This window comes from Hetaerina americana, unplaced genomic scaffold (assembly GCF_022747635.1).
Source record: "Hetaerina americana unplaced genomic scaffold, ioHetAmer1.1.p SCAF_23, whole genome shotgun sequence".
NCBI classification, from domain to species: domain Eukaryota; kingdom Metazoa; phylum Arthropoda; class Insecta; order Odonata; family Calopterygidae; genus Hetaerina; species Hetaerina americana.
In genome coordinates, this window is record NW_027286797.1 from 1,905,918 (window position 1) to 1,931,771 (window position 25,854).

General features: G+C 37.0%; 1 protein-coding gene across 1 annotated transcript; it reads left to right on the forward strand.

Annotated features, from left to right (window-relative positions):
* The first annotated feature begins 838 nt into the window (after positions 1–838).
* On the forward strand, positions 839–24,495 carry sstn (stepping stone). Its single transcript, XM_071586496.1, has 9 exons — positions 839–903; positions 3,906–4,005; positions 6,800–7,059; positions 9,785–10,025; positions 10,946–11,261; positions 17,701–17,810; positions 20,397–20,562; positions 20,685–21,977; positions 23,894–24,495. The coding sequence occupies exons 2-9, from the start codon at positions 4,002–4,004 to the stop codon at positions 24,036–24,038; spliced, it is 2,535 nt and encodes an 844-aa protein (XP_071442597.1). The 5' UTR covers positions 839–903; positions 3,906–4,001; the 3' UTR covers positions 24,039–24,495.
* The last annotated feature ends 1,359 nt before the right edge of the window (positions 24,496–25,854 follow it).

Here is a 25,854-nt window from a genome sequence, read left to right on the forward strand (position 1 = left end):
TACTCTGCTGAAGTGAATTTATAGCTGTTCTTTAATGTGATAATTCAGTTCCAGTTATTTTTTTGTCATGGAATGCAGCGCATATTATGATCAACCACAGGGACATAGAAAATTGGACAACTAATAGTGAATTCTGGAAATACGTTTCACTGACCTTAAAGCATACTTTACTTTCAAAAATTGTAATATTTAATATTAATAAGTGTTATTTATATCGTAATTTAACCATAAACCAGATTTTTAAAATTTACAGATATGGAACGGTAAGAGTTCTAGTCCTCACATAAATACTCGTTAAAATTATATAATAATACATTACTGTTACCCGTTCTTGCAGCTTGGGTGTAAAGAAATAAAAAATAGCTGTTGCGGATCATGTGTGGAAGGAAATAATTTTCGACAATCTGAATATTAAGAATCAAAAGCTTTCAATTAATTTCCAGTGATATGGATGACAGGCCATGTAAAATTACATATAATCTGTTCCTTTTATTCACCTCCCAACAGAAGAGGTTAATAATGGGGAACGCAATCGTAACTGAAAGAAAAATTCACGGAGGTAGTCAGTTTTGGGGTTATCAGGGAGGATATATTATTCTGCTATCCTGGTGGATTTAAGTAACTCCTTAATGCAAAAGATTGAATTGGCATAAAGAGGATCTTCAAATGGGGAGCCTGAACTTCGTTTTTATTTATCCTGTGAGCAGAGCATTAATTGATTTAGCAACCTACCGGCTCGAATCGAATTCAAATTATGCAAATGATCGATTATGAGGGCGATCGATAGGTTAACGCGTTCCTAACGTTATTCATTTGTTAATGTTTGTGTACTGAGTGTATACAACCATTGGAAGACGTTTTAAATGATAGACGTGATTTATAAAGCAATATATTTGTGTTAAGGTAGGTCGGTTTCATGGCTTCTCTATCGATATTGATTTATTAAACTTGGAAGTGTTATCTTTGAGCTGCATGGTTGTATATATTTAAAACGGAAACTTTACGACGGGTCACGGCTAATTTAACCAGTTTCCCAATGTATTTTTGCACTTTCAGCTCTTTAAAGCCACTTGCGTAGAATGGTTGATAATAAACTGCCCTGCGCTTGGGTTTAAATGAGCACCTGAGGGTTTTGCCAAATTTCATTGGTAGTAATGATTCATCACACTATCAAACTTACACCGCCAACTTCCTGTCTATAAGGTTACTAATCCACTGAATACTGTCGTATGCCACGCATGTATCATCATGTACAACCATCTTAATGTTGAGCTACTTCCTCGGAATGACGGGGAAAAAGAGTTTAAAAAAATATACCTATAGTAATTGTTTAATGCGGTGCTTTTAATGAGAGAACGTGAATGTAAGACGCCCTCTAATATGTATTGTAAAATAGCATTAGAGTAAAGGCATTTAAATTTTAGCGAGTGCCTGGTAAAACTGATTGTATATTAAGTTGATTTTCTATTTCATATTGAACTTCTACTTTATTTGGTAGTTTTTGAAACTTCGTTTATATTATTTCATTCACATTCCATCGATAATTCCTTTCTCCTCACTTATTGAAAAATTTTCATTTAAAATGTTCTCGAAGTGAAAGTGAATTACACTTAATCGTCATACCCATAATCTAAATTGGTAAGAATATTTCCTATTGGTTTCTGTCTGTGAATACACAAGCCGATACGAGTGTCTGCCCGAATAACTAAACGACTGTAACGTCAAGGAGTTCCAATATAAAATGGAAATTCTGTGCGACCAATGTGTGGTATAAATAGTCGTATGATACTTATAATTAATATCTTCTATGTGAGTTCAACTCATTATGGGGAAATGGTTTACTGCATGTAATCCAAAATGCTGTAATTTATTAAGTGGTCATATATGGTACACTGAAAGATTCATTGAATAATTGAATGCAATAAGGTAGATGACCTGAAAAATCCTGGCAGAATCTTGCTAGATCTTGAGATAGTATGTTGTGTCAAGATCATACGCAATCTTGCCAGCTTCTTTGCCCTATATCATGGTAATATCTTTAATAGTGCCCCGTTGAGATATCCCTGGAAATAGGTAACATTTACATAGCGACCCTTCTGTAGCTTGTATATCCTTCTAAATGTCTGCCTAGTTTTTCGTAAGGCCTTGTTTTGTTTGAATTTTTCAAAATAATATTAATTTTATGTAGGTACGAACATACATATCTCATAAAATTATCCAATTGCATCCTAAAAAGGAAACTATAAAATGCATGATGCAGATAATAGTTCATAATAATACGCAATTCAGAGCCATCTTTATAAAATTAATAATTTTTTGTTGAAGCCATGATAGTGTGCATTTATGTTTTGATATTGCCATATTTTGGGAGTTATGATTATAGTTAAAAAATTGCAATTGCACAGTGACTTATCAATTCATTCTTCTTGATCTACAGAAATATGTATCAAGAATGGGCCTTCTAAGTATTTGATGAGCATGAACATTACTCTTGGGCCCAATCCTCGGAGCCACAAATTAATAAATTAGTCCTGAATAAAGTGTGAACTGAGCTATAAAGCTTTGAAATTCTCATAATGTGTAATATAAACTAGTCATGCGCCAATTATTAACATCAGCCAACTCCATGCGTGCAAATTACAAGGCGTTGTACACTGGCTTGTAACTTGAGAACTTAGCCCTAGTTTTTTAGAATGTATGTATTATTGTTGTATACTACCAGAGTTGGCATTTGCCATTCACCCTTAGGAGATTATTTAATTTGCCATCTTCAATTTAGAGTTTACAAATGATGTGGCTCCTAGTTTTAATTTTTTTAAGGATGTGAAACACATTTCATAAGAGTCGAGTCTGGAAAAATTATACCCTCATTCTATTGTTTGATACTAATATTTCCTCAAGTTTACCAGGTAGTTTAATTTGTCTTAATAGAGTAAAAGCGCTTTCCATATACTGAATTTGGCAGGAAGGCAATCCTGGGCAGTGTGTGTATTGAAAAATTAATTCCTGTGTTGAGTTCTGAGCATTTACTGTAGATTTTATCAGATTAGTACATTGCTTATGAAACTTCACAGGTGTAAATTTTATCTGTTCAACATTTTAATTTTAGTTACTAATTACCTTAAAAAATAAAGCAGTCCATAAAAAGAAGCAGTTTAGAAGAGAAAAGGTTTTATGGCATCTGCCGTAAATACAAGAAGCTATTCCTGAAATGATGTCAATCTGAAATGATATTTATGCCTTATTGTATTAAAATGCAATTATTTCGTAAATATTATAAATGCTTCCCATTTGCATTTCACTAATTTTTTTAGGTGCTTATTTATATTTTAAAATTTCTTCCAGAAGAGACAGCTTTCTATCTTAATCAAATTCCTTTTCACAAGTTTGCCAGTAATTTTTTAAAAAGGTTCTTGTACTCGATGGTAGTTCCTTATTCTCAAGGTTCATTAAAGCCTATTAAGGTTTTTCACAATTGCAAACTTTTGAATTGCCTCATGAAGAGTTGCTATTTTTTACTGGGTGAATTTTGTCTTAAATTAGCTCATTAATTAATTCCATGGTGCTCAGTGAGTTTGTGTATGGAACATTCCATGAAATTTTTCAAAATAGCATAATTAAAGTTATACATTTAGTTAACCTTTTAGAAGCTCTCCCTTATTTTCTGAAAAATATTATTTCACTCACTTTCAAATAAATCTGCAACCATCATGGTTTATTAGTTTGCATTTGTTATCATTTTTTTATTTATGTTGTTGTTTTTCTTTAATTTTAATTTAATACAAGGTGACAAAATGGTCCTGATTGAGTTGTTTCTGTTATTTTTTTCGAATTTTATTTAATTTAATGCGTTGTTAATCCTGTATCATTTTATGTATTTGTTTTTGTTTGGTGTATGATTTCAGATGGTTGGGGCATTTTCTACGCATTTGCAGTTATTGGCATGATCTCATTATCATTTTTGTGTAAATCTCGGGCCATATGAATCTGGGTCACACACTATGGGTTAGTATGCATTAGCTGAAACAATTTTTATAAGTCTGAATTATAAAAAATTTGTACAATGCCTCATCACTTTTCCCTGATTTATAATATTTTTGTTCAACTTTTTGTTAATATACATTTGTTTGATGTCACTTTAAGTGTGGGTCCAAAAATTTAACTCTAACAAAGTCATTTTTTAATGGCTGCTGAGTGCACAATCGCTGTTCTTTTTTTTCTTCTTCCTTCAGAAGATGGTGGTTGTGAATCAACCTAAAATTTAAAACGCTTCTGAGAGTGTTGTGTGTTTTTTTTGTGTCTATGATGAAGGTTACTATTTATTAGTTTGTATATTCATGTTTATGAGTTTTTTAACCAATGTACATCTCCCTCAAAAATAAATATTAAATCATAAACACAATAATCAACCCGAAGGTTGGTTTGGTAGGTGATGTAAGAGTTCATCCAGTACTAAGCCTGATGGCGCGTGAAATTCAGAACGTCAGGGTTGAGGCCAGATCCTTTCTCTGTGCCGGTAATGGTTTTCCAGGAAATCCTGGAACCTGAAAAATCACATATATATTTATTTATTCAAAGTATATTTATTTATGTATTTATATGGACCGTGGTAGTCCAGGGGTAGAGCATTAGACTGCTGACCAGAGAGCTGGGGTTCGATTCCTGGGCAAGCCTCTCTAGGAACCTTCAGCTTCTGCTGAGCTGTGTGACCTTTCAGGTACCAGATCTTCTTGGGAAATCATTGCCCGGTGTAGGGAAAGGGAATGCCCCCTACCCTGATGTGTAAATTTCCCACGCCGTCAGGCTTAGTACTGGGTGAACTCTACCATCATACACCAAAACGAACTTGGGATTGATTACTACATATATATATATACCCAAACACATGGAGGTTTTGGTTAATTTTAGTTGGGTAGAATTTAATTAATGTACTGCAGAAAATAGGAGTTATATTTGATGAATAGGCAACTTATCTTAAACCTAAACATGTCACAGAGCACTCGGGTGTGGTGGCGGTTACAGTTTGGATGGGCAGTGCTAGGAAGAGGGGTTAAGATAGGTGTCTATTGTCTACAGTGCTTTTATAAATATATGTGGAGGAGATGAAAGAGGCATGAGAAGTATTGGAGATGGGAATGAAAGGTGGAAAACAGTTCATAAAATCAGGTTTGTGGATTAACAAGCTTTTAGTTGCCAGTCAGCCAAGGAGTTGCCAGCATTTCTAAGTGCATTGTAATGTCAGTGCAATAACTATGGAATGAGAATAAATGTAAGCCAAACAAAAGTTGTACTTTTTTCAAAAAGAGAAAAGCGAAGATAAACATTAAAATAGGATTTCAATAACTAAAGCAGATGGAACGGTTTATCTATCTAGAATGTGTTAAACTGTCAAAGTAATAAAAGTTGCATGGATAAGAATTGCAAATGGTGAGGAAGCTTTCACATGGTGGAAGGAATTTGACTATGAAGTTGAGTAAGAATTCCAAGAAACTGTGGGAGATGCCACAACAGTAACTTTTAACAGAGTCATCCACTAAGTGTGCATTACAATTCAACAATCAAGGTGAATAATTTTTACACCTTGAAATTGTTGCATTGTAATTGAGTGAGGAAATGTTAGTGAAAACTTTATATAGAGTATGGAATTTTGTATGATCTAGGAACAGGCTTTTAAGTAAGGTGATAGGCATATATTGGAGTCTTTAGTAATGTGGGTGTGAAGGAGGACGGAAAAGGTGGAGTGGACAGAAAGGAAGACGTAGGAGGAGATGCTTGGCATGGTAGGGGAGGAAAGGGGACTGCTGGGAGAAATCCAAAGGAGGTAGGAAAGATGGATGCAGAGTGTTTCCATTGGCTGTGGGATGTTGAAGACTGTTTTCGATTGGAGAATGTAAGGCAAGCGAGGAAGGTGTAGAAATAGGATAGGCATGTTGGATGAAATAAATGGAGGGGTATGAATAATTGAACAGCGGCTTATTGTTATTATTGGGCGCTGGTTGTCGTTTGTTTGGAAGTTCAAGTAACTGTATTGTTGTACCATTGTATAGGATGTGTCCATCCAAAGCCTACTTCAACTGGTATAATATCAACAATAATATGTGAGTGTGTATGAATAAATATATACGGGGTGTGGCACAAAAATCCAAACAAATTGTTCTCAATTGTTTGTCACGCAACATGTGTTAACGCAACAAATTTATTCAATGAAAAGTTTTAACCTGCCATGATTCATATCAGCAAATTTCGTTTCTATAATGGCTCTCATTGACACAACATTTGGATGTCTGGTTTTGTTGGTGACCCTTTCGACCACGCCCCACAAACATTAGTCCATAGGATTTAAACCTCGGCTATAGGAAGGCCAGAATTCTTTGGACCTAAACATATGAACAACCGACAACCAATTTGCACCAAATGACTTGTATGGGCTGGCACACCATCTTGCTGGAACACATATGGCCTTTCAAATGACACAGTTCCCATCTACAGCCTCGCTACATTTTTCAGAACACGCATAGAAACTTCTTTGTTGATATTTTCCTCTCCGTTGAAGTAATGCGGTGGCTTGACATCACCCTCACTGGACACAAGTCCTAGCACGTAACATTTGTGGGAATTTTGTTTGGGAATATCTTCAGGGTTGTGGCCAACCTTCACCAATGGCAACCTCTACGTGTGGTATAAAATGGCCGGAATTTCAAGGTGAATTTTGTCCAGCCGCATCCTGTGTATATGTGACTGCATTTTTGGGTATTCATTTGCTATGAATGACCAAATATATTCCCTTTTTTACTTACAGAGACGGACCTTAGTGAGGCTGCTAGTCATGGAAAAAACAATTGTGCTACTTTGGAAGCACGAAAAAAGGTTCTTGAGGCAGCTCTTCAAGCAAAAACTGAAGAGCTGCGGCGGTTGTGTGTGGCTGAAGCTGAGTTGACTGGAGAACTCCCACCAGAGACACCTGTTGGCCCAGGAGAGGAACCACCCCTCTTTCGGAGACGGGTCCACACTGCATTTACACTTCCAAACAACCTCATTGAGAAAATGCCTTGCACACAGGTTTGTAATGAGGACATCCCATTATCAATTTTTGTGGCGGTGTTGCAATGGAAAATATTTTACCTCACATTGTCCGAGGGTTGCAGTTTATATCTTGAGCCTTGACAACATTAAGTGCTTTAGGCGCCATCTGATATTTCCATCTGAAAGTTTGACCCTTTTAACATTAATTTTCTTCAGAGCATTTTGTCGTTTGATCATATTTTGTGTTGACTACAGTGACTCTTTGTTTTGTCTCACCGGAAAAATGGATTTAACTCTTGAACACTCGTGTGAGGTGCCATCCGACATTTCCATCTGAAAGTTTGACCCTTTTAAGGCTAACTTTCTTCAAAACATTTTCTGGATTGATCATAAATTGTGTTGTTTATAGTGACTTGAAAATTTTGTCTCGGCAAAAAAATAGATTTAACTCTTGAACACTTTCGTGCGATGATTTTTTACGACTTTCAACGTGGATTATCAAGACAGGAGTGGATTGATCAACTTACTTCCACTTTTGGCGATGGAGCCCCATCCTTTGCCATTGTGAAACGCTGCTATAACGAATTCCATCATGGCCACCGTTTGCTCAGCGACAAAAGTCGTGAAGGTCATCCAAAATTAATTGTTGTGCCCGAAAACATTGATGCTGTGCAAGAACTAGTAAAGGAAGATCGTCATGTGACTTATCGTGAGATTGGAGAATCCTTGGGGATTAGTATGATGAGCGTGAATAAGATATTGCATGAACATTTAGCTGTGAGAAAAATTTGTTTGCGTTGGATCCTGCATAATTTGACAATAGCTCAAAAAGATGCTCGTGTCAATAGGTGCAAAGAATTGTTCCACAAATACAATCGTGGTGCATCAAAAGCTATGTACAACATCTAAACAGGTGGCAAAACTTGAATCTATGCGTATGAGCTCGAAGAAAAACAGAAATCCACTGTATGGGTCTTCGAAGACTAGCCAAATCCGACAAAAGTTTTCGTGCATGAAGCACATTGAAGCAAATGAGCGCCTGTTTCTTTGGAATAATTGGACGTGTAGCAACTATACCAATAGGGTGACGTGAATTCTGAATGGTACACAAGCATTTGTTTGCCAGATGTACTTGGTGAAATACAGAAAAAGAAGCGGCAACAAAGGATCATTCTTCATCATGATAATGCAAGCTCTCCCTCATTTATCTGTAAATTCTGTGTTCTAGATGTAAACATTTATGAATAATTTAGATACTTAAGCTGACCTCACATCTAGTCGACCATGGAGAAAGGCATCCTGCCAATCAAGGGCCAGTGAGAAGCCGAACTTCATCTAGCAAAATATGCATTTTTTCATACTTCCCATCTTTTATGCATAAACTCTGATGTCTGATATCTTAGACCCTTGGGAATAATGGCATGTGTTGAATTTTATGAAGTCATTTGCTCATTGCATTAATGAATGAGAGTTAAACTGACATCCAGTACCCTCAATTCAATTGCTTTTATATTCCTACCACAGTCATGCAGAGATATCAATTTCCATATAATCATTCTTCGATGGTGTGCTTTCAATGAGTGAATTATACCTAAATGCATTGGTTGGAGCTCAATGGTAAATTTTGCTGGGTAACACTCTCATAGTAGAACATTCCTTAAGTGTGCAATTGGTGGATAGGGTGTACACTGATCAATGAAAAGCAGAATTTTCCTGTTCTGAGACCCCATTTTAGCATTCAGAGGGTGAAGCGGATCCTAAAACACTCAGTCATTTGTAGAATTTTGTGCCTAATTTTAAACCTATCCAACCCACCGTTGGATGCTATGAAGTCTTCAATTTCCAATCTTGTGGTTATGTGAAATCCTTTCACTCTTATGGTGACTCCATTCATGGGAATATTTAATGGTTGGAGTGAGACGTATTGACCAACACAATTATAGAGAGAAACAAAAATTGGGTAATGTACTGGCTTCCCACCCAGAGGGCCCGGGTGTGTATTTAGGTGGTGGCCAGAATTTTTCAGTTATATACTGTTACCTACTTGAGGTACTATTCAGAGAGCACCAAGTGAGTATGCCATCCAGCAAGTGAGACCCCTCAGCACCTTTCATTGATTGTAGGTTAATGCCAACGCCAGGTTTCTCTCGACCCTTCCTTCATTCCCATCCATCCATTCTAGTGCAAATGTCAGTTGCCTCCCCTAAAAATGCTGCTAACTACTGCTCAGTATTCAGTAGATATATTATAGATTGACAATTCTTTTCTTTTCTGATTTTGAAAGTTAATTCATTTATATGTATCTTCTCACTGAATTTTATTTTCTCCCAAACCTCTTCAAATTATTTTTCCTATTCAATATGTGTATTTGGTTAATTTCATGAAAATGAAAGACCATATCCCTCCAATTCAAGTTTTCCCACAAACATGTTATTCCTCAGTCAATCTTCAAGTGACATGCTCTCGTGGGTTGGAACAGCACAAAGGTGCATGTATTTCCCAATGGCAGGGGAATGAATTAATTGGACAAGTAGTTGCAGGGGCTGCAACCCCCACTAAATAAGGGTATTAGATGTTGTTTAAAAGGGTATGGTGACTCTGATTCGGATGCATACTGTTAGATTGCATTCTGTATGGCACCATTTTATTATGCAGCAGCAAGTTTAAATAATTATGAAGATAAATTAGTTGAATAGATCTTATTCATTTAAAATGCTATGAATGGCAGTCATTGTATTAATACTATTCTATTAATTTTCAGGAAGAGTCTTTGCTTGGTTTGGAACTGGAATATGAAATCCAAAGTCGCATCACAACCGCTGCATTGCATTTGGCCAATGATTGCTCGGCCAAGAAGGCTGTTAGGAGACAGCGGCGATTGATTCATCAGCAGAGTCAGCGGCGGTTAATGGAGCTTGAAGCCCGATTGAATTTGGTGCAACAGAACACAACGCACAAGTCTCAGAAACCTAGGAAAAAGCCTCGTCCGCCCCTGGAATCAGGTATTTCAATATTTCATCAATGAGTTTTGCTCCTTTTTTCATGAATTCATCCAAAGAATTAATTTTATTGTGTCATCATAAAAGTTTGCTCAATTCATTTTTTCTGGTAAAAATCAGCACATATTCATAGCATTCATCCCAACTTGAACACAATCACAATAAAATCCAAAGAATGGTAATGTAATATATGAAGGAAACATTTCACATTTTTGTCGCTTTTGAAGTTATTTATTTTATTGAAAAATAGCCATTTGGTAAATTCTGAGTAATGTGGTAATGGTAACATATCCACGAGTGGATATATACTGCTAAGTAAGGGTCAATGAATTATCCAGTGAGTCATTTGTAGGTAAAATGGATTTCAGTGCATGAAATTTGCATAAAAGTTGTAGAAAAACTCACAATTTATGGTGTACAATAGAAAATTGCAGCATTAGGCATAAAATTAATGTTCCCCATGATTTACAAGCAGGTTTAGTTGAATTTTAAATTGCACATTCCACTCTAAAGTTTGCAAAGTTTCATGAAAAGTAATGTGAATGAATGGCATCTCCAGGTAATCAAGGTCAATATTATATATAAATATAGGAATTCACATTATTGAGCAATGATGGCACAGTTTTCGTTGCTGCTTCTCAAAATCTACTTTTGAAAAGGCAACTTTTGTGTAACCAGTTTTATAATTGACACCATTGCACTTAATGGTTTCTTCATCTGAGAGACTCTGTCAAATCTCTTGAGCCACGAAAAGTCAACCATGTGTTCACATTTATGGCCATCCTGTACTTTTTCTGCATAACCAGCCACCCACTCAGAAAACTATTGTGAATGCTGCCCTTAAGTATAGCAATGCTCGTGCTGAAATGTCTGTATATTTTTCAATGTTCTTTTCTCATTAAGTTGCCATAATTTTCCCCCAGGATTTTCAAAAGACAACAGTCCTGATGTTGATTGTGATCCAATCCTGCAAGATGATGGTGTGAGCCTTTCACCCCTGGGAATGCCACTGGAAAGCCAGGCTTCCCCATCTATCCATTCCAACTCCTATGACCCTCAGTGGCTTCCGTCTGGGCAAGAGATTGGTCAGTGCAAGCCTGACATGAGGAGCCAGTCCTCTCTGGTGCTGCTACTTCACTCACCACACAAACAGCCACAGCCGAGGGGAGGAAGGGTCCATGTCCAGCCCCAAACTGCTCAGCATGGCATAGAGCATATTGGTGGCTCACAAGGGCATAGGTATGAGATTGTTAATGTTATGGCATGTGGTTGATACAATATTTTATTATAGAATGAGTCAATTTTTTTAATAGTGATCCGTGATTTTTTAATGGCTGGATTGATGTAGTTAATCCATGGAATGGTCATTCTGTAGTTCCACTATTCTGTAACTTTAGTATCATTGAGGGTATTTTAAAAGCTTATAGTGATTATAAGTACAAAAAGTCTCTTGGCATGGAGAAGGGGGTTTTTGGGAAAAGAGCACATGACAGAATCATTGATAGACTGGAAGCAAAAAGTGAGCTCAGCATATGTTTTTTGATTGCCAGTTTTGGTAACGTAATGCATTATTTGTTTGTCAGCAGTGTAAAATTTGATTGTCTTTAGTTTTCATCTCATACCACCAAATTTTGTGCATACTCGTGTCGATTTTGTAAATAATTGAGGACTAAATGATCAATTATTGGTACTGTGGTAAAGAGCATCACATTTTTCATAAAAAAGTGTTACGATCGTCTTTAAATCAGTTGAAAATCATTAAGTGATAACATTAGTAGAGCTAGAACATACCTCTTTTTTTTAAGGCCCAGACATGGGATATGTAGATTGTAATTTGTTAAGTAGTTCTGAGGGAGGCTCTTCACTACTCTAAATACAGTATAATGTCTTCCTTCTGATATAATGTAGAACTGCTACTCAGTCTGCATTATTTAGGTGTAGTGGAACCTCATGACATGAGCATAATCTGCTCCGCGATCCCTCTCTTTAAGCATAATACTCATTTAGTGAAATAACGTTTTGCATATAAATTAATGTAAAATATGACAATGCATTCCATGTAAAAAAATAAATGATGTATAAAGTTTATTCGAAGAAAATTATGGATGCATTTTTTTAGGATCGTGGATCACGTCCTCCTTTTCTTCTATCATAGAATGAAGGAACTGAGAATACGAACTCGATTTGTAAAAGCAAATCATTCATCATTGGTTGTTCAATCTGGAGATTGGTAGACTGCAGCCCTCCATCCTACCCTATCTGATGCTAATTGGCTTACTTCCTGGTATTTTTTGCAATTTACTTTCTTTTTTATTTGTCCCTTGGCCTTCCTTCCTCTTGGGAATTTCCCAACCATTTTTCCTTCTATTATATTCTTCACAAATCCATTTTGCCTCAGGGTGTGGCCAATCCATCTGGTTCTGCTTTTCTCTATGGTGTTCCATAAGGTCCATTCTTCTTCTATTCTTCTGTATACTTCTTCATTTCTTACTTAACCCGTCCATTTGATCTTAAGCATCCTCCTCTGGCACCAGGTTTTGAAGGCCTCCAGTCTTTTTTGGTCTACTTCTCCGATGGTCCATGCTTCTGATCCATTGAGTGCCATGCTCCATACGAATGTTTTCTCCTATTGTTTCCTCGTCTGTCATTCTATCTTCTTTGATCCCAGCAATTGTCTTTTCATTGTGGATACTCTTTTAGCTTGAGCTATTCTATGCACTATGTCTGTAGTACTTCTTCTATCCCATGTAATGGCACTTCCGAGATAGGTGAAGGAATCCACTTGCTCTAATTTTTGTCCTTTCAGTTTAACTTCTGTATTCCGCTTCTCTCTTCCACATACTAGGATTTTAGTCTTCTTCTTGTTTATGTTCATGTTGTATCTTTGTAGAACTTGATCCAATACATTTAGTGGCCTTTGAAGATCCTCCTGGTTTTCTGCTATCATTGCAATATCGTCAGCCAAGCGAAGCATTATGCTCTTCTCCATTGATCCTAATTCTGTTTATTCCGATGCCTTGCGCTTCTCTTATTACCACCTCCAGGTACATATTGAACTATGCAGGTGAGAGGGTGCATCCTTGTCTAACTCCTTTGTTAAGTTGAGCATCTATATGGTCACTTGCTTCTTGTATAACTGATAGATTATTCTTCTGTCGTTGTAATCTATTCCAAGTTTTTCCAGCAGTCCAAACATCTTATTCCATTCCACATTGTCGAAGGCTTTCTCCAAGTCCACGGATGCCGCGTACAGTTGCTTGTTCACATGTATTGTTTTATCTATCATGATTCTCAGATTGATTATGGCTTCCCTGGTTCCTCTGTTCTTCCTAAAGCCAAATTGGTTTTCCGATAGGTTATCTTCAATATTCCTTTCCATCCTTCGAGTTGTAATTTGCACAAATTTTTTTGATGCATGAGACACAAGACTCGGTGTTCCTCACATTTCTCTGTCCTCCTCTACTTTGATATCGCAGTGATCACACTCCTTTGAAAGTCTACAGGAAGTTATCTTTGATTATTCCATATGGACTGTCCTTGGCTTTGTTTCTGAGTGCCTTGATGATGCCTCTGTCGATTTTGTCTTCTCCAGGAGCTTTGTTTTTTCTTAAGGTCTTTTACTGCTCTATCGAACTCACTCCTCAGTATGTATGGGCCCTGGTTTTCATCATCCATTTTCATCTCGTCCTTCATTAGGTTTTCTTACAGCCGCCCTGGACCTTGTTAAAGTTCTTCAATGTATTGCTTCCATCTATTGCCAATATCTTCAACTTCTATCAGTATATCCCTGTTTACATCCCTGATGTTGTTGCTTTTCATTTTCCTTTCTCCGAAATGTTTCTTCACCAGTTTGTATTATGTATACCCCTTCTTCATATATTCCTTGATTTCCTCGCAGCAGCCTCTTGTAGAGCCTTTCCTCATCATCATTCCTGGTGTTCTAGTATTTTCTCCTTTCTTCCCTTAGTTCCTTTATATTTGTCGTGATCCTTGTTTCCTTTGTGTTGGCTCTCTTTCTTACCAGTTGCTTTTCTGCAACCTCTGTGATTGCCCTCTTCAGTTTATCCCATCTCTCTTCGGTGCTCCATTCTCCTTCTTTGCCTAGTTTGCCAATGGCCGTGGCAAATCTCTCTCTCTAGTCTTTTTCCACCAGCAATTTTGAGGCCCACCTTGGCTCTTGTTTGGTCTTCTTAATTTTCTTGTAGCGAAGTTGGCTCTCCATGATTACTAGGTTGTGATCGCTATCTATGTCTGCACCGGGGTAGCTCTTGCACTGCTTCACCTGGCTCTTGTATCTCCTTCTAACCGGTATGTAGTCTATTTGGTATATAGCGATATACCCTGGCATCTTCCATGTGTACCTCCTTCATTGATGTTGTTTGAAGAGGGTGTTAGTTTTACCATATTCTTCTCATTGCAGAACTTGACTAGTCTTTCTCCTTTCTTTGGTGTTCGGTTTTCCCAGCTCAAAATTTCCTTCTTTTCCTTCTCGTACGACTGCTTTCCAGTCTCCCATTATGATGAGATTTTCTTTCCCCTTCACCTTTCCGAAGATTTCTTCCATTTGTTCGTGCACTTTTTCTATGTCCTCTTCTGTGTGGCTAGATGTCGGCATGTATACTTGCAGGATCGCGGTGTCCATGGTCTCTTCTTCCAGCTTCACCATCAGAATTTTTTCGTTGTACGGAAATATTGCCTTTATTCTACCACCCCATTCTTTCTTCAGGATGATGCCAATGCCTGCAATCCTCCGGTTGTCTCCCGAGTATATAACTCGATATCCATCGCTCCAGTAGTCGTCTGCTCCCATCCACATGATCTCGCTAACTCCCAGGATGTCTTTTCCCAGCCTCTCCATTTCTATTTTGGCATTCTCCAGCTTTCCGGTCAACCCTAAGGATCTTACATTCCATGTCCCTATCCTGCATCTGTCTTTCCTGACTGATTCACCCTTCCCAGTAGTCCCCACCTGGAGATCCGATTGGGGGACTATTTTGCCTCTGGAACATTTTACCAAAAAGCATGCTGTCATGACATAAATAGGAGGAGTGCAGAGCTGCCTCTGCTCAGAAGGCTAATTCTGTGGTTTCCCGTTGCCTTCTGAGTAAAAGCAAAAGAAGAATAAAAATAATTTTTTTATTTTTTAATAATTCCTAATTACTAAAAAGCTGTATAGAGACATTTGTTTACACCAACCCTTCAAACTTTGGCAAAGATGCAACTCAGAATGATCGTTGAATAAATGCATGGCATGCATCGTCACTGCCTTATTAGGGCAATGCCTCGAATGCTTGGTGTGATGCATAATTTTCGTGTGACCTCCACATCTCATTTTGAGTCCAATGGGCTCTTTGAGATTCTCCCCTTTCTGAACCAAAACTGATCATCCCCTGAGTAATTATATACCCTGCTCTACATCCAATCAAATTTATTGTCCTATAGTCCTCAAATATAGTTTTCTTTCTCTTTGTGGGATGGGAACTAACATTGTTCTGACAAAATCTTCTGTTCAAATTCCTCCATCAAAAATACTGTGAATTATCCCATAAAAACTCATCGTCATATGTTTTTTTTAAGATTTTGAAAGTAGTTTTGCTAGAATTTTTTGTCCCCCTTGGTATTATTTAGTTTCAATCCCTTAATGCCCTTTCTTCCACACTAAGTGTGCCTGGACCTGAGCTATCCCATCTATGTCACATTCTCTCCGTATGATTAAGCTTGCTGGCCTATACCATCTAGATCAAAAATGTATTCTATCTATCTCTCTTCACTCTTTCCTGGTTCAATTAATAATTTTTCTTACTTATTTTTTATTTGTTTGCTTGAATTTTCCCTTCTTACTTCCTGACTTATTTCATCTTCCTTTACGGTGCAGCAATAATTTACCAATAACTTTATGAAACTTTCGATTCTCGCAGTGCATCTTTCAAAATGCTTCTTTCCCCCATTAATTTCCTGCATCAGATTGTTATTATTTATCTCCTTATACACACTTCTGTTTAGTTCTGTTTACATTCTTCTATTTCCGTGTCCTTTTTGTATTAACTGCTCCTATAGTTATGTTTGCAATTTTCACGATCCTTTCCTAATATGTTCTTATTTTTCTTCATTTTCATTCCTCCATCCCCATTCTAACTCATAATTTTTCCCGCCACTCTTTGTAATCCTTTCTTTTTGTCCCAGTTAGTGCATTCATTTATTCAGTCAACCTTACATATGCGATATATTATACCCTATTGAATTCTTCCTCCCTGTGATTTCTTGTTGGCATGTAGACCAGAGCAATGACCAAGTTCGGTTCCAATTTTGCATCTACTAATAATATTCCGTCAGTCACTTGCTCTATCGGTACTATGCTTCTAGCTGCCTTTTTGTTCAATATTATTGCCATGCCTCACTGACTCTCTTCCCCTCTCTATAACTAATACTCCAATAGAACCCACTATCCATCCATCTCACCCTGCACAGCCCAAAAATATCTATTTCTTCCTCTCTTCATCTCCTGCTTAAATGTTCTAATTTCTAGCCTTTATAACCCTTGCCTCTCGTGCTGTCGTACACAACACATAGCTCCAAGGCCTGAGTTTAGTAGTGGCCATGTCTCTTGTACTCAGATCTGTGCTCATCATTGTTTTATGAGGTAATTAATCGGGGTGGTGGCTTTCCTTGTAAGTTCTAAAGTCACTCATTTCTTTCTCTGGACTGGAAGTAGGGTTTAAAGATGTGGTTGAGCTTTAAATACCTGGGCACTTAATGAATACATAGGCATGGCAACATAAGGCATAGATGGCTGCACCCCACTGTGCACATAGGTCATATGCTTCTGCTGCTTGGGTGAGGAGGGTTATCGACTCTTAAAATGTTATGATGTAGTGGAAAAGAACAGCCTGATCATTTGAGTGAGTCATGCAGTATTGTTGTCATGGGTGTGAAAAGTGGGCATTATTGTGCCCAATAGTTAAAAGAGAGCCACTGTGTGTGATGGCTAACCCTGGAAGCCTCAGCTGCAGGCCAGCTGGGGATTCCTGTGGGCAAAAGAGCTCCCTGCAGAAGCATTAGCAGCGGCCACAAAAGCATGGCTATCACATTGTAGAAAATTTGTGTTTGCATACAGGGCGATGATTCTGAGAAGTGTGACAGAAGTTTCATCTTTCTGATATAAGTTTTGTCAGGAAAAATTAATGGGCCTTAAAAGTTGAATGCTCTTTGTTAGCTCATTTAGTGTGGAAAAGCCTCTAGTTACAGTCACTAGGATATCCTACCTTTTAATTGCTTTCAGTTCATTTTTACAGTATGAATGTTGTTATTTCATGTTCCTATTTGTTTCCTTTTGTTTACTTTTTCAAGTCATAATGATAGCTTATAATGTAGTACAATTTTATTTCCCTTCCCTTGAATCATCAATCAAATATAAATCTGAGCACTTCATCATGTCAATGTTCATGAAGTTTCTACTTTTCTAAGGCCGTAGTTTCATTTCCGATGAAGTTATTTTCATAGTGTGCTCTTATGGAAATTCTATCATATCATTCTATTTTTAAATGGATTTATTTTGCCTTAATGCTAACCATAGTTATTAGTTACATAGTTTGAAGTGCATTAATTAAGTTTTAGTATCAACATGAATTATGAATTGTTCTTAGTATTGCTTAAGCATATGTTTGAATTAATATTTCAGAGTGAGTCATAATCTTGGATACTATTATGTAGAAAACTATCCACTTGGGCATGTGCAGCATCAGTTTGCTGATGGAAAAAATGCTGTGCATGGTGAAAGGCCTAGCTATGGTAAGTTGCTATTTGTAGTTATTGTAAGCATTTTAATAAAGAGATATACTTAATGCTTTGATTGGTAGTATGTACACGTGGAGTATTTTCTTCTCCAAGTTCTTACAGTCTAATAATGCATGCTTCGATATAATAGAGGGCATGAAGTAAAATTGGATAATTAAGAAATCTGATGTGTACAGGAATTATAAACATTTCAATGATCTTGCAGTACAGTTATGTAGGCATGCCATTAACAGTTGAAACTAAAGAGGAATTGATTTCATATAGGATTACAAGTGTAGTGGCTGCTTATCTGACTTCCTTAAATCCTCAAGCTATGGGAAATGTACTTGTACGTACGAGGCCTGCTCATAAAATAACCAAACATTTTGAATTGTGGGCCAACAGAGATATTTAGTGATATGCGGTTAACAGCACTGTCTTGAGCATTACCTCATTTGTACCAAGTTGTTTTTGTTGATATCTCATAACGTCTTTAAGTGTTAGTGGCCATTTTTTAAGTGTTCAATCTCCTGAAACAATGACGCTACTTAAAATTTGGCATGAAACTGGGTAAAACTTCTACCAAAACTTTTCAACTTTTGAAACAAGCATGCAGAGATGATGATCTGGGTCGTACACAATGTTACGAATGGTTTTTATGATTAAAAAGTGGTTGTTAGTCAATTGGAGATGATCCTCGACTAGGAAGGCCTTTCACTTCAACTGATTACTCACAGGGTCAGCGATGCTCCCTGGGTTTTTTGACTTTTATGGAACTTTTATGGTCCTTTCAAATGAAGCTATCCAGGACTGCGTCGCTAAAGGGAAACACCGCTGGGAGAAGTGTGTGGATAGGGGAGGGGAGTATTCCTTATCCGATATTCCTTACCAGGAAAGAGTCATCTCCCTTGCTCATTAAGGATTTCATTTCACCATCCTAAGGCACAACCACTCCTCTCAGCTTTTTGCAATGGTCACCTAGTAAATAATATGTGGTTAATATATAAATTCTTTCTATGTAGTTCTGTGTTAACATTATTCCATCTCCTCCTCTCACCTATCTTCTCAATCATCTTCATCAGTAACTTTTGATTTCCTTGTTCTTTTCCTATTAACTGTTCCTTTAGCTATGTTTACAATTTTCATTGTCCCTTTCTTCTTCATCTGTACCCATCTTCCTTTCCTTATCAATGGTTTTCTCTGCAGCCTGCTGATACTCCTTTCCTGTCATTGTGGTTGATGCTTCTACATGCTATTTCTTCACCCATCTTCCCCTTTGTATCCTCTTAATTCTAATGTTACACGTTATTGAAGCTGAATTTTTATCTATTTTGGCTTCTGCTCCTGGGTATTTGTGCAGTTCATGTTTTTCCTAAATATGTGCCTAATCAATATATAGTCTAGCAGATATCTCTCTGATTCCCCAGACATTTTTCATGAATACCCATGCCTGTTGTGTTGTGCAAACCAAGTGTTCTTTTTGTTCAGTTCTATTTCCACACCTCACTTTTCCCCTCTACTATAAAATGCTCTATGACTATCGGTCTCTTAATCCCTGCTATCCTTCCATCTCAATTTGTACCACCCTAAAATATCTCTATTTCCTCTCCCCATCTCCAAATTTACATTTCGTAATTACCCTGTCATCAATAATAATCCCAGCATTCTAAGTTCCTATTCTAACTAGTTTTTTCCACTTCTGTTTCTTCTTCGCTGATGCTACTGTCAGTTCTGCTTTGCAATTATTTATACCACGAACCAATAACCAACCTACTTCAATTTTCACTTATATTTTATTAGACTCATATGTTTACAAGTTGGTCAATGCATTTTTTATGCATGGATTATCTGATATTTTAGTTTTGTATAAATGTTTTCAATATGAAAATTTGATTCTTGATACATAATGGTTCTTATTTAAATTAAGATCCAGAGTGTGAAAGTAATTAGAGGAGAAGAATGGAACTGGTTACCATGTAGCATGGGAGAGTCAATATCAGAAAAGATTAGAAATTTTATTTTTGTAGTTTGTCAATGCTACATTTTTTCATTCATTTTCTTTCATTAGTGAACATAGTATTTATGGGGAAAGAATTTTCATAATTGCATGGCATACTCTTGACAACAGCAACACATTAATGTTGGTTGAAAAGTAATTATAATTTTATCAAATTTAATTTCACACCACATTATCTTTTATGTTCTTCTGCAGTTGAATGAAACAAAGATTCTCTTGTACATGGAATTAAGTTGTCAATAAGGCTGTGACAGTTGGCATAGCCTCAAAGGGTAGACATTAGCTTCATGGTGGTTTTAGAGTGTTTGGAGAAATGTGATGGACCAAGCACTCCTTTGAGAAGTGAAGATTTAAAAAAAATGTTCAGGTGCTTCCTTCAAATTATCACTTATCAATAATTGTGTGTTCCTAACTCATGAAAATAAATTGCTTGAGAATAATAAGAGTTTTCCAGGATGCTTTACCATGATTTTTGACAATCAAAGTTATTAATATTTAAAAATGTTTCCTTGTGCTGAGTGTTCTGAGACTTCACAGAAATATCAGGTGTTGGTTTTATTCATTAAATTGATAATCTTTTATAGGCCCTGGAGGTTCACCACATTGGAACAGTCCTGAACCTGATCAATATATGGGAAAGTTCCACAATAGTCAGAACTTCCATTCTTTGGGTAAATTAAAAGTTGAACCTGGTTTAAATGCCCGGCAAGCAAATTTAGGAAGCCGGTCTTTTAGGCGCCATCGTGATCGGTAAGTGTCTTGTACTACTTCCTGCTATTGAAAAATATATTAAACAAAAAACTGACAACTCAGCACTCATGGAAAGTGCCTCATTTTTCATCTGATCTGTATGAAATTTTATATGATTTCAGTATTTCCAGTTTTGGGAGTCTTGACCGGCAAAAGCATGTGGCTTATAATAGTGCATGTGTGGAATCTCGCAGTGTTGATGACTTGGACGCTCTGCAAGGTGGTTTGGAGGCAAAGCCCACCCATGTTCCAAATAATTTCACATCATCTAAAGAAAGTTCAAAGAATCACATAGCTCAAAAACCCAGTGGGAGAAAAGAAGAAGTCATAGAAATGGAGCATGGGGATTTCTCGTCTACAAATGAAGAATTTCCAGAAAGGGTTCAGAAGGAGCCTGTCAAGGAAGTGACACCTCATAATGCACATCAGATATCACCTAAAACCATTGTAGTCGCCAAAGGGCAAATTGAAGCTCTCCTTCCTGGGCAAACATATCCAGAACACAGTTTAGGCCAGTTGGGCTCAGTTGCCAATGAAAGAGTATTGCTCAGGACTCAGTCTTTAGGGAGTGTTGAAACAAGTAATTCCAATGCCAGGAGTGCAGGAGAGAAGTCTGAACTGTGTCAGATAAGCCAGCATAGTTTGCAAGATGCAACTTTAAAAAAGCTCAAGGAGAAGGAGTGGTATGAAACATCCTTAGACACGCCTGCTAGTCCTCAGTTCCCTCCTCCCGGGGCCCAGGGTAGAGTCAGTTGGAAGTCTTTAAATACGTTGAAATCTGAGGTCATCAATACTGTTAAAGATCAGACAGACCTATCTCCACCTATTCCAAGTGGTCAGAGTGTTGATGTACCTGATGGCAGATGTCTTGGTAGTATTGATAACAAGAGCTGTATGTCTCCTGAAATAGTGTTTCAGCAAGCCAAGAGTGGTTCGGAAATTGATGTTTTTGATACTGTAGTGCCATTTGAGTTGCCTAAAAATCACATGGTAATACAAGCAGGGAAGTGGCAGCCATATTGGGAGGTGACTAAACCGTTTGAAATGTCTGACTTCTACAAGTATAGCACAAAGTTTCGGAAAAGTCATTCCATCAATGCAAACAGTGATCCTAAAGCACCCAAAAGCCCACAGCCAGTGATTGGCAGTGCTCCAGTGGCTGGTACATCTCATCACATTCCCATAAATCGATCAAACAGTGCTCACCCAGCTTCATCGGCTACCAGCTGGGAGGCCAAATCACCTGGTCGAGAGCATGGGTCACAGCATCCATCCCCAACCAAACCGCCACAGCAAAAGGGCATCTACATGCCTCTCCAGCCCCTCACTTGCCATCCATTGGAGCCTCCTCAGCCCGCTGCCGTGAGTGTGCGCAGAGGTCTCTCTGCATCCCCAGTGCACCCCTCTCAACAATGGTAAGTTCACCCTGATTTTGATTGCCTTAGGAGGAGTGGGCTGCTTCCTACGGGAGCCCAGTGCTTTAAGGGAATAGGAGGATATGAATGTAATTGTCAGAGAATCATCAGAGTGATGGACTTTAAATAGAAAGCCTTCATCAGTCATGGCACTCAACTAGAAGTCTGCTAACTTGAAATTTTTGAGTTCATGCCATCTGAAAGAAAGGTAAACATCAGATTCTGCAGTATTATTATTACTCTATCGGTTTAGATAAGATTTGAATGGAACATAGACTGGGTAGCGATTTTGTTGGATTCAAGAGTCCTCAATAATAAGTAAACTTTACTTCTGTATGCAAGGAATTTATTTTTCAGGCCTGAATTTGCAGAAAATACTTTGATCAGATATAAAAGATGAAATTATTTTTAGGTTAACACCTGATAGGAAGCAAATTGAATTGTTTTATTGACAAATAAGCAGCTTCATGCATATCAACATTTATTCATCGTAGAATCCCAGAAATTTGTCATCACCGGGCCAAAACCCCTTTCTGCTGCCTTGTTTCCGTGGTTTGAAGTGTAACTCACGACTTCAAATTTTAAATGCAATACTGCATGATAATATTCTCTCATAAGAGCCAATGAAGTTATCATTTCAACTTTTTATGTGATACTTAGTTTCTGTTATTATTGAAATTCGAATTAAAAGCAACAATTTTTTATGCCCTTACAAAACTCTCATAATAATTAAGGTTGAGTTAGACTCGAGAGTTAATCGGGATAGATACAATGCAGAGGTACAATAATTGGCTAATGCAGAGGGGTGACATCCCCATTAGCCCAATGCTATTAAGTTTTGCGGAAGCACCACATGTGAGGTGAAACTAAATGCACTACAGTATATACATTCACAATTCATTTGGGAATTTTCTATCAAATATTTTCAACAAAATATTAAAACTCTTGTTGCTTATTACTTACTCAAAACAGTGATAGTATTGAAATTTGTAATAACGGCAACTATTTTGTACGTCTGATGTGAGAAAAGTACATAATAATAAGTATTATTCCAGAGAATCAGCTTGCACTAATAGTTCAAAGTTATAACCATATACTCCCAGCCCATAAAATGCAGGTTGATTTTAGATCACATTTTGAAGTAAAAAATTATGTAGATGGGCCTGGAAATATGGTACTTTTTTAGAGAGCAATTTTTATCGTTTGGCTACGTGTCTGGTGCATTGAGTACCGTGATAGAGCCAGCTATAGCCAGTGCCTTGATGGCACAGACAGGAGTAAACACAAGGGTAGAGGGTCTGATAGGGTTGATGTCACATCAACACAATCAACTCCCATCAATGCACTTTGCATCAGTCCTGTGTCTTTGCTCTTCCTCCAACATATTGGGGGCTTCCATGGTGGGACAGCCATCAATGCACACTTAGCATGTACAATGATGTAAAGCTAAGTGACAGTGGAGGAAATTGTTTCATAGCATGTAATTTGGTGGTCACATGTTGCACATAGCCAGGTTTGGAGGAACAACAGCTGGTACTAGCAAACTAGGGAAACCCAACTGTTCTCTTTGACTGTGGATAGCTGATTTGTAGGAAGATATTATTAAAAATTCTCATAATATTGTCCTTGTGTCAGTCTCTTGAGTGTGTATGTTTGTGGATGTATGTGTATATGTATACACATGCACACACACTCATATATATTTATAGAGATTTCTATTCTTCCTTCTGTGTTAGCCATCACTACTACTATAGGTGTGGTAATATTATGCTATGGAGTGGAAATAGTGGTTTTCCTGAAGTTCAGGTGTTGAAGTTGGTTGCTTAAAAATTATGGGAGAAACTCGTGAATCTTTTGCAACTCTAATAAATATCGTTGCCCTTTTCTAATCGCTTGATTCATATTTATGTATGCAGGAATCGCCTTCATGCAGCAAATTCTTTGCCGCTGGAAATTCAAGCCAAAGCTAGTGGATTGCACTCTAAAGATGGTCCCCTATCATCGGAGATGATAGCTTGGCATCAGGATCAAAGTGTTCCGCACTCAGCTACATTAGTGTAGATCATTTTTGAGTATTGTTATTAATATATCCTTAAGTAGAGACTGCATTTATGTGCCTTTTTGTATATGTTCTTATCCCACTCGAAAACGTGCATTTGTAACCTTTGTAACCAAGCAACTCTATTGTCTCACCTACCAAGTTTATTGATATTGAAGAAGTTTCTTAATTTTATTATGTATTTGTACGTATTTCATTTTTCCCTGGATAAAGTAATCGCAGATTGTTGCATGCATGGAGTGATAGGATGGTCACTCACTGATAAGTGATATGATTTAGTATAAAAGACATTATTGTTTCAAATGGCCTAATATTTTTTATATGGATTCATGACACCTATTTGGAGTTGGCTTGGTTGCACTGATTTGAGCCCATCCAAATTATTGATATTAATCACATTGGCACTATGCACTGCCATCAACTCTTTCCATTGTTTTTGTGGGATATGATAAGCCTACATTGTGTAATGAATATAGCTGATTGTTATAAAAATATCAATTATTTTATTTTTGAAGACATCGTTTTATATGGTTGTCTTAAGCCGTTTTTATAACTGAACCTAGTTGTAATTGATATCAATTTTTATTGAACTATCATTAGAAGGAATGGCATATCTGTTATATCTTATTCAATAATTTTAAGTCATCATGACCATTCATCATATTTTCCTCATTTAATGTGGAATATTCCATGCTAGGTGTTTTATAAAAATGTTGACGTATGGGAATGTTTTTTTTTTTGTATTCATAATTTAGAGGGACATGAGTCACTGTGAAATGTGCCTTTCTGGTGAAAATGTTGTGAATTAAATTATTATTTATATAAAAATTGTACTCATAATTTTGTAATAGTATAATAGCGCTCCCATTTGGTGGAGATGTTTTTTGAAGAACTTTGGGAAATGATTATGTACTTAAATTGCATTTATATATTACCAAATTACAAGCATTTTTAATGATCAAAGGAAGTTGAAAACTTTTATCTGCATTTTTGTACCATCTGGGCCTGGTATCCTATCAGTATGTTTTATAAAGGCTAAGCATTTTTAAAAAAAACAATAGAAAATGTAAAACTCTATGTAACTGTGTGTTAGTCAAACCCTTATTTTTTCAAGGGCCTTCAAAGCAAAGACCAAAAACCTGGGCCACAGCTCTCTCACAGCCTACGAGTATATTAGCTGTGGTTTTCCCTCAGTCTGGGGAAATTGTTCACTTATGGCATGCATTTGTAGGGACGTATAAGAAACTCAATCTTTGTGTCAAGAAGTTGTATTGTTGTTGCTTCATCTTTTGATCCTTGTAGTAGTTATAAGAATTTGAGTTTATCCCTTGGTTATTATATAACTCAGTTGTAACATGTATACATGGAATTCTTTTCCATTCTCCTGCTTATCATCAACGGACTACATCTCCAATTTGTTCTGAGCAACAGGGCCAATGCATTTCCATCCATTTCACTGTGCATCATATTTTTTTAGGGTTGAAATTCCTTCGTATAAATTTCATATTGAAATATGTAACGTCTCCTTTGCCTGTACGGAAAATCATCCAACTCATCAGTCATCCTGGGTTTACTCATGCCTGTTCATATGTAAAATAATGACACCCCCAGCACTCATAAATGAAGTATGTAATCCATGAAACATCTTATAATTTCCTTAAATAATAAATTTGATAAGTTCTAAACCAGCTGCCAGAATTTGGAAGGCTGTTTCATTGAAAATATGTCAGTTTATGATAAATTTTTCATGCAAATTCTATGAAAATATTCCAATGTATTTCAAATGTATAACCAGATACCCCATTTTTAAAGATTTTG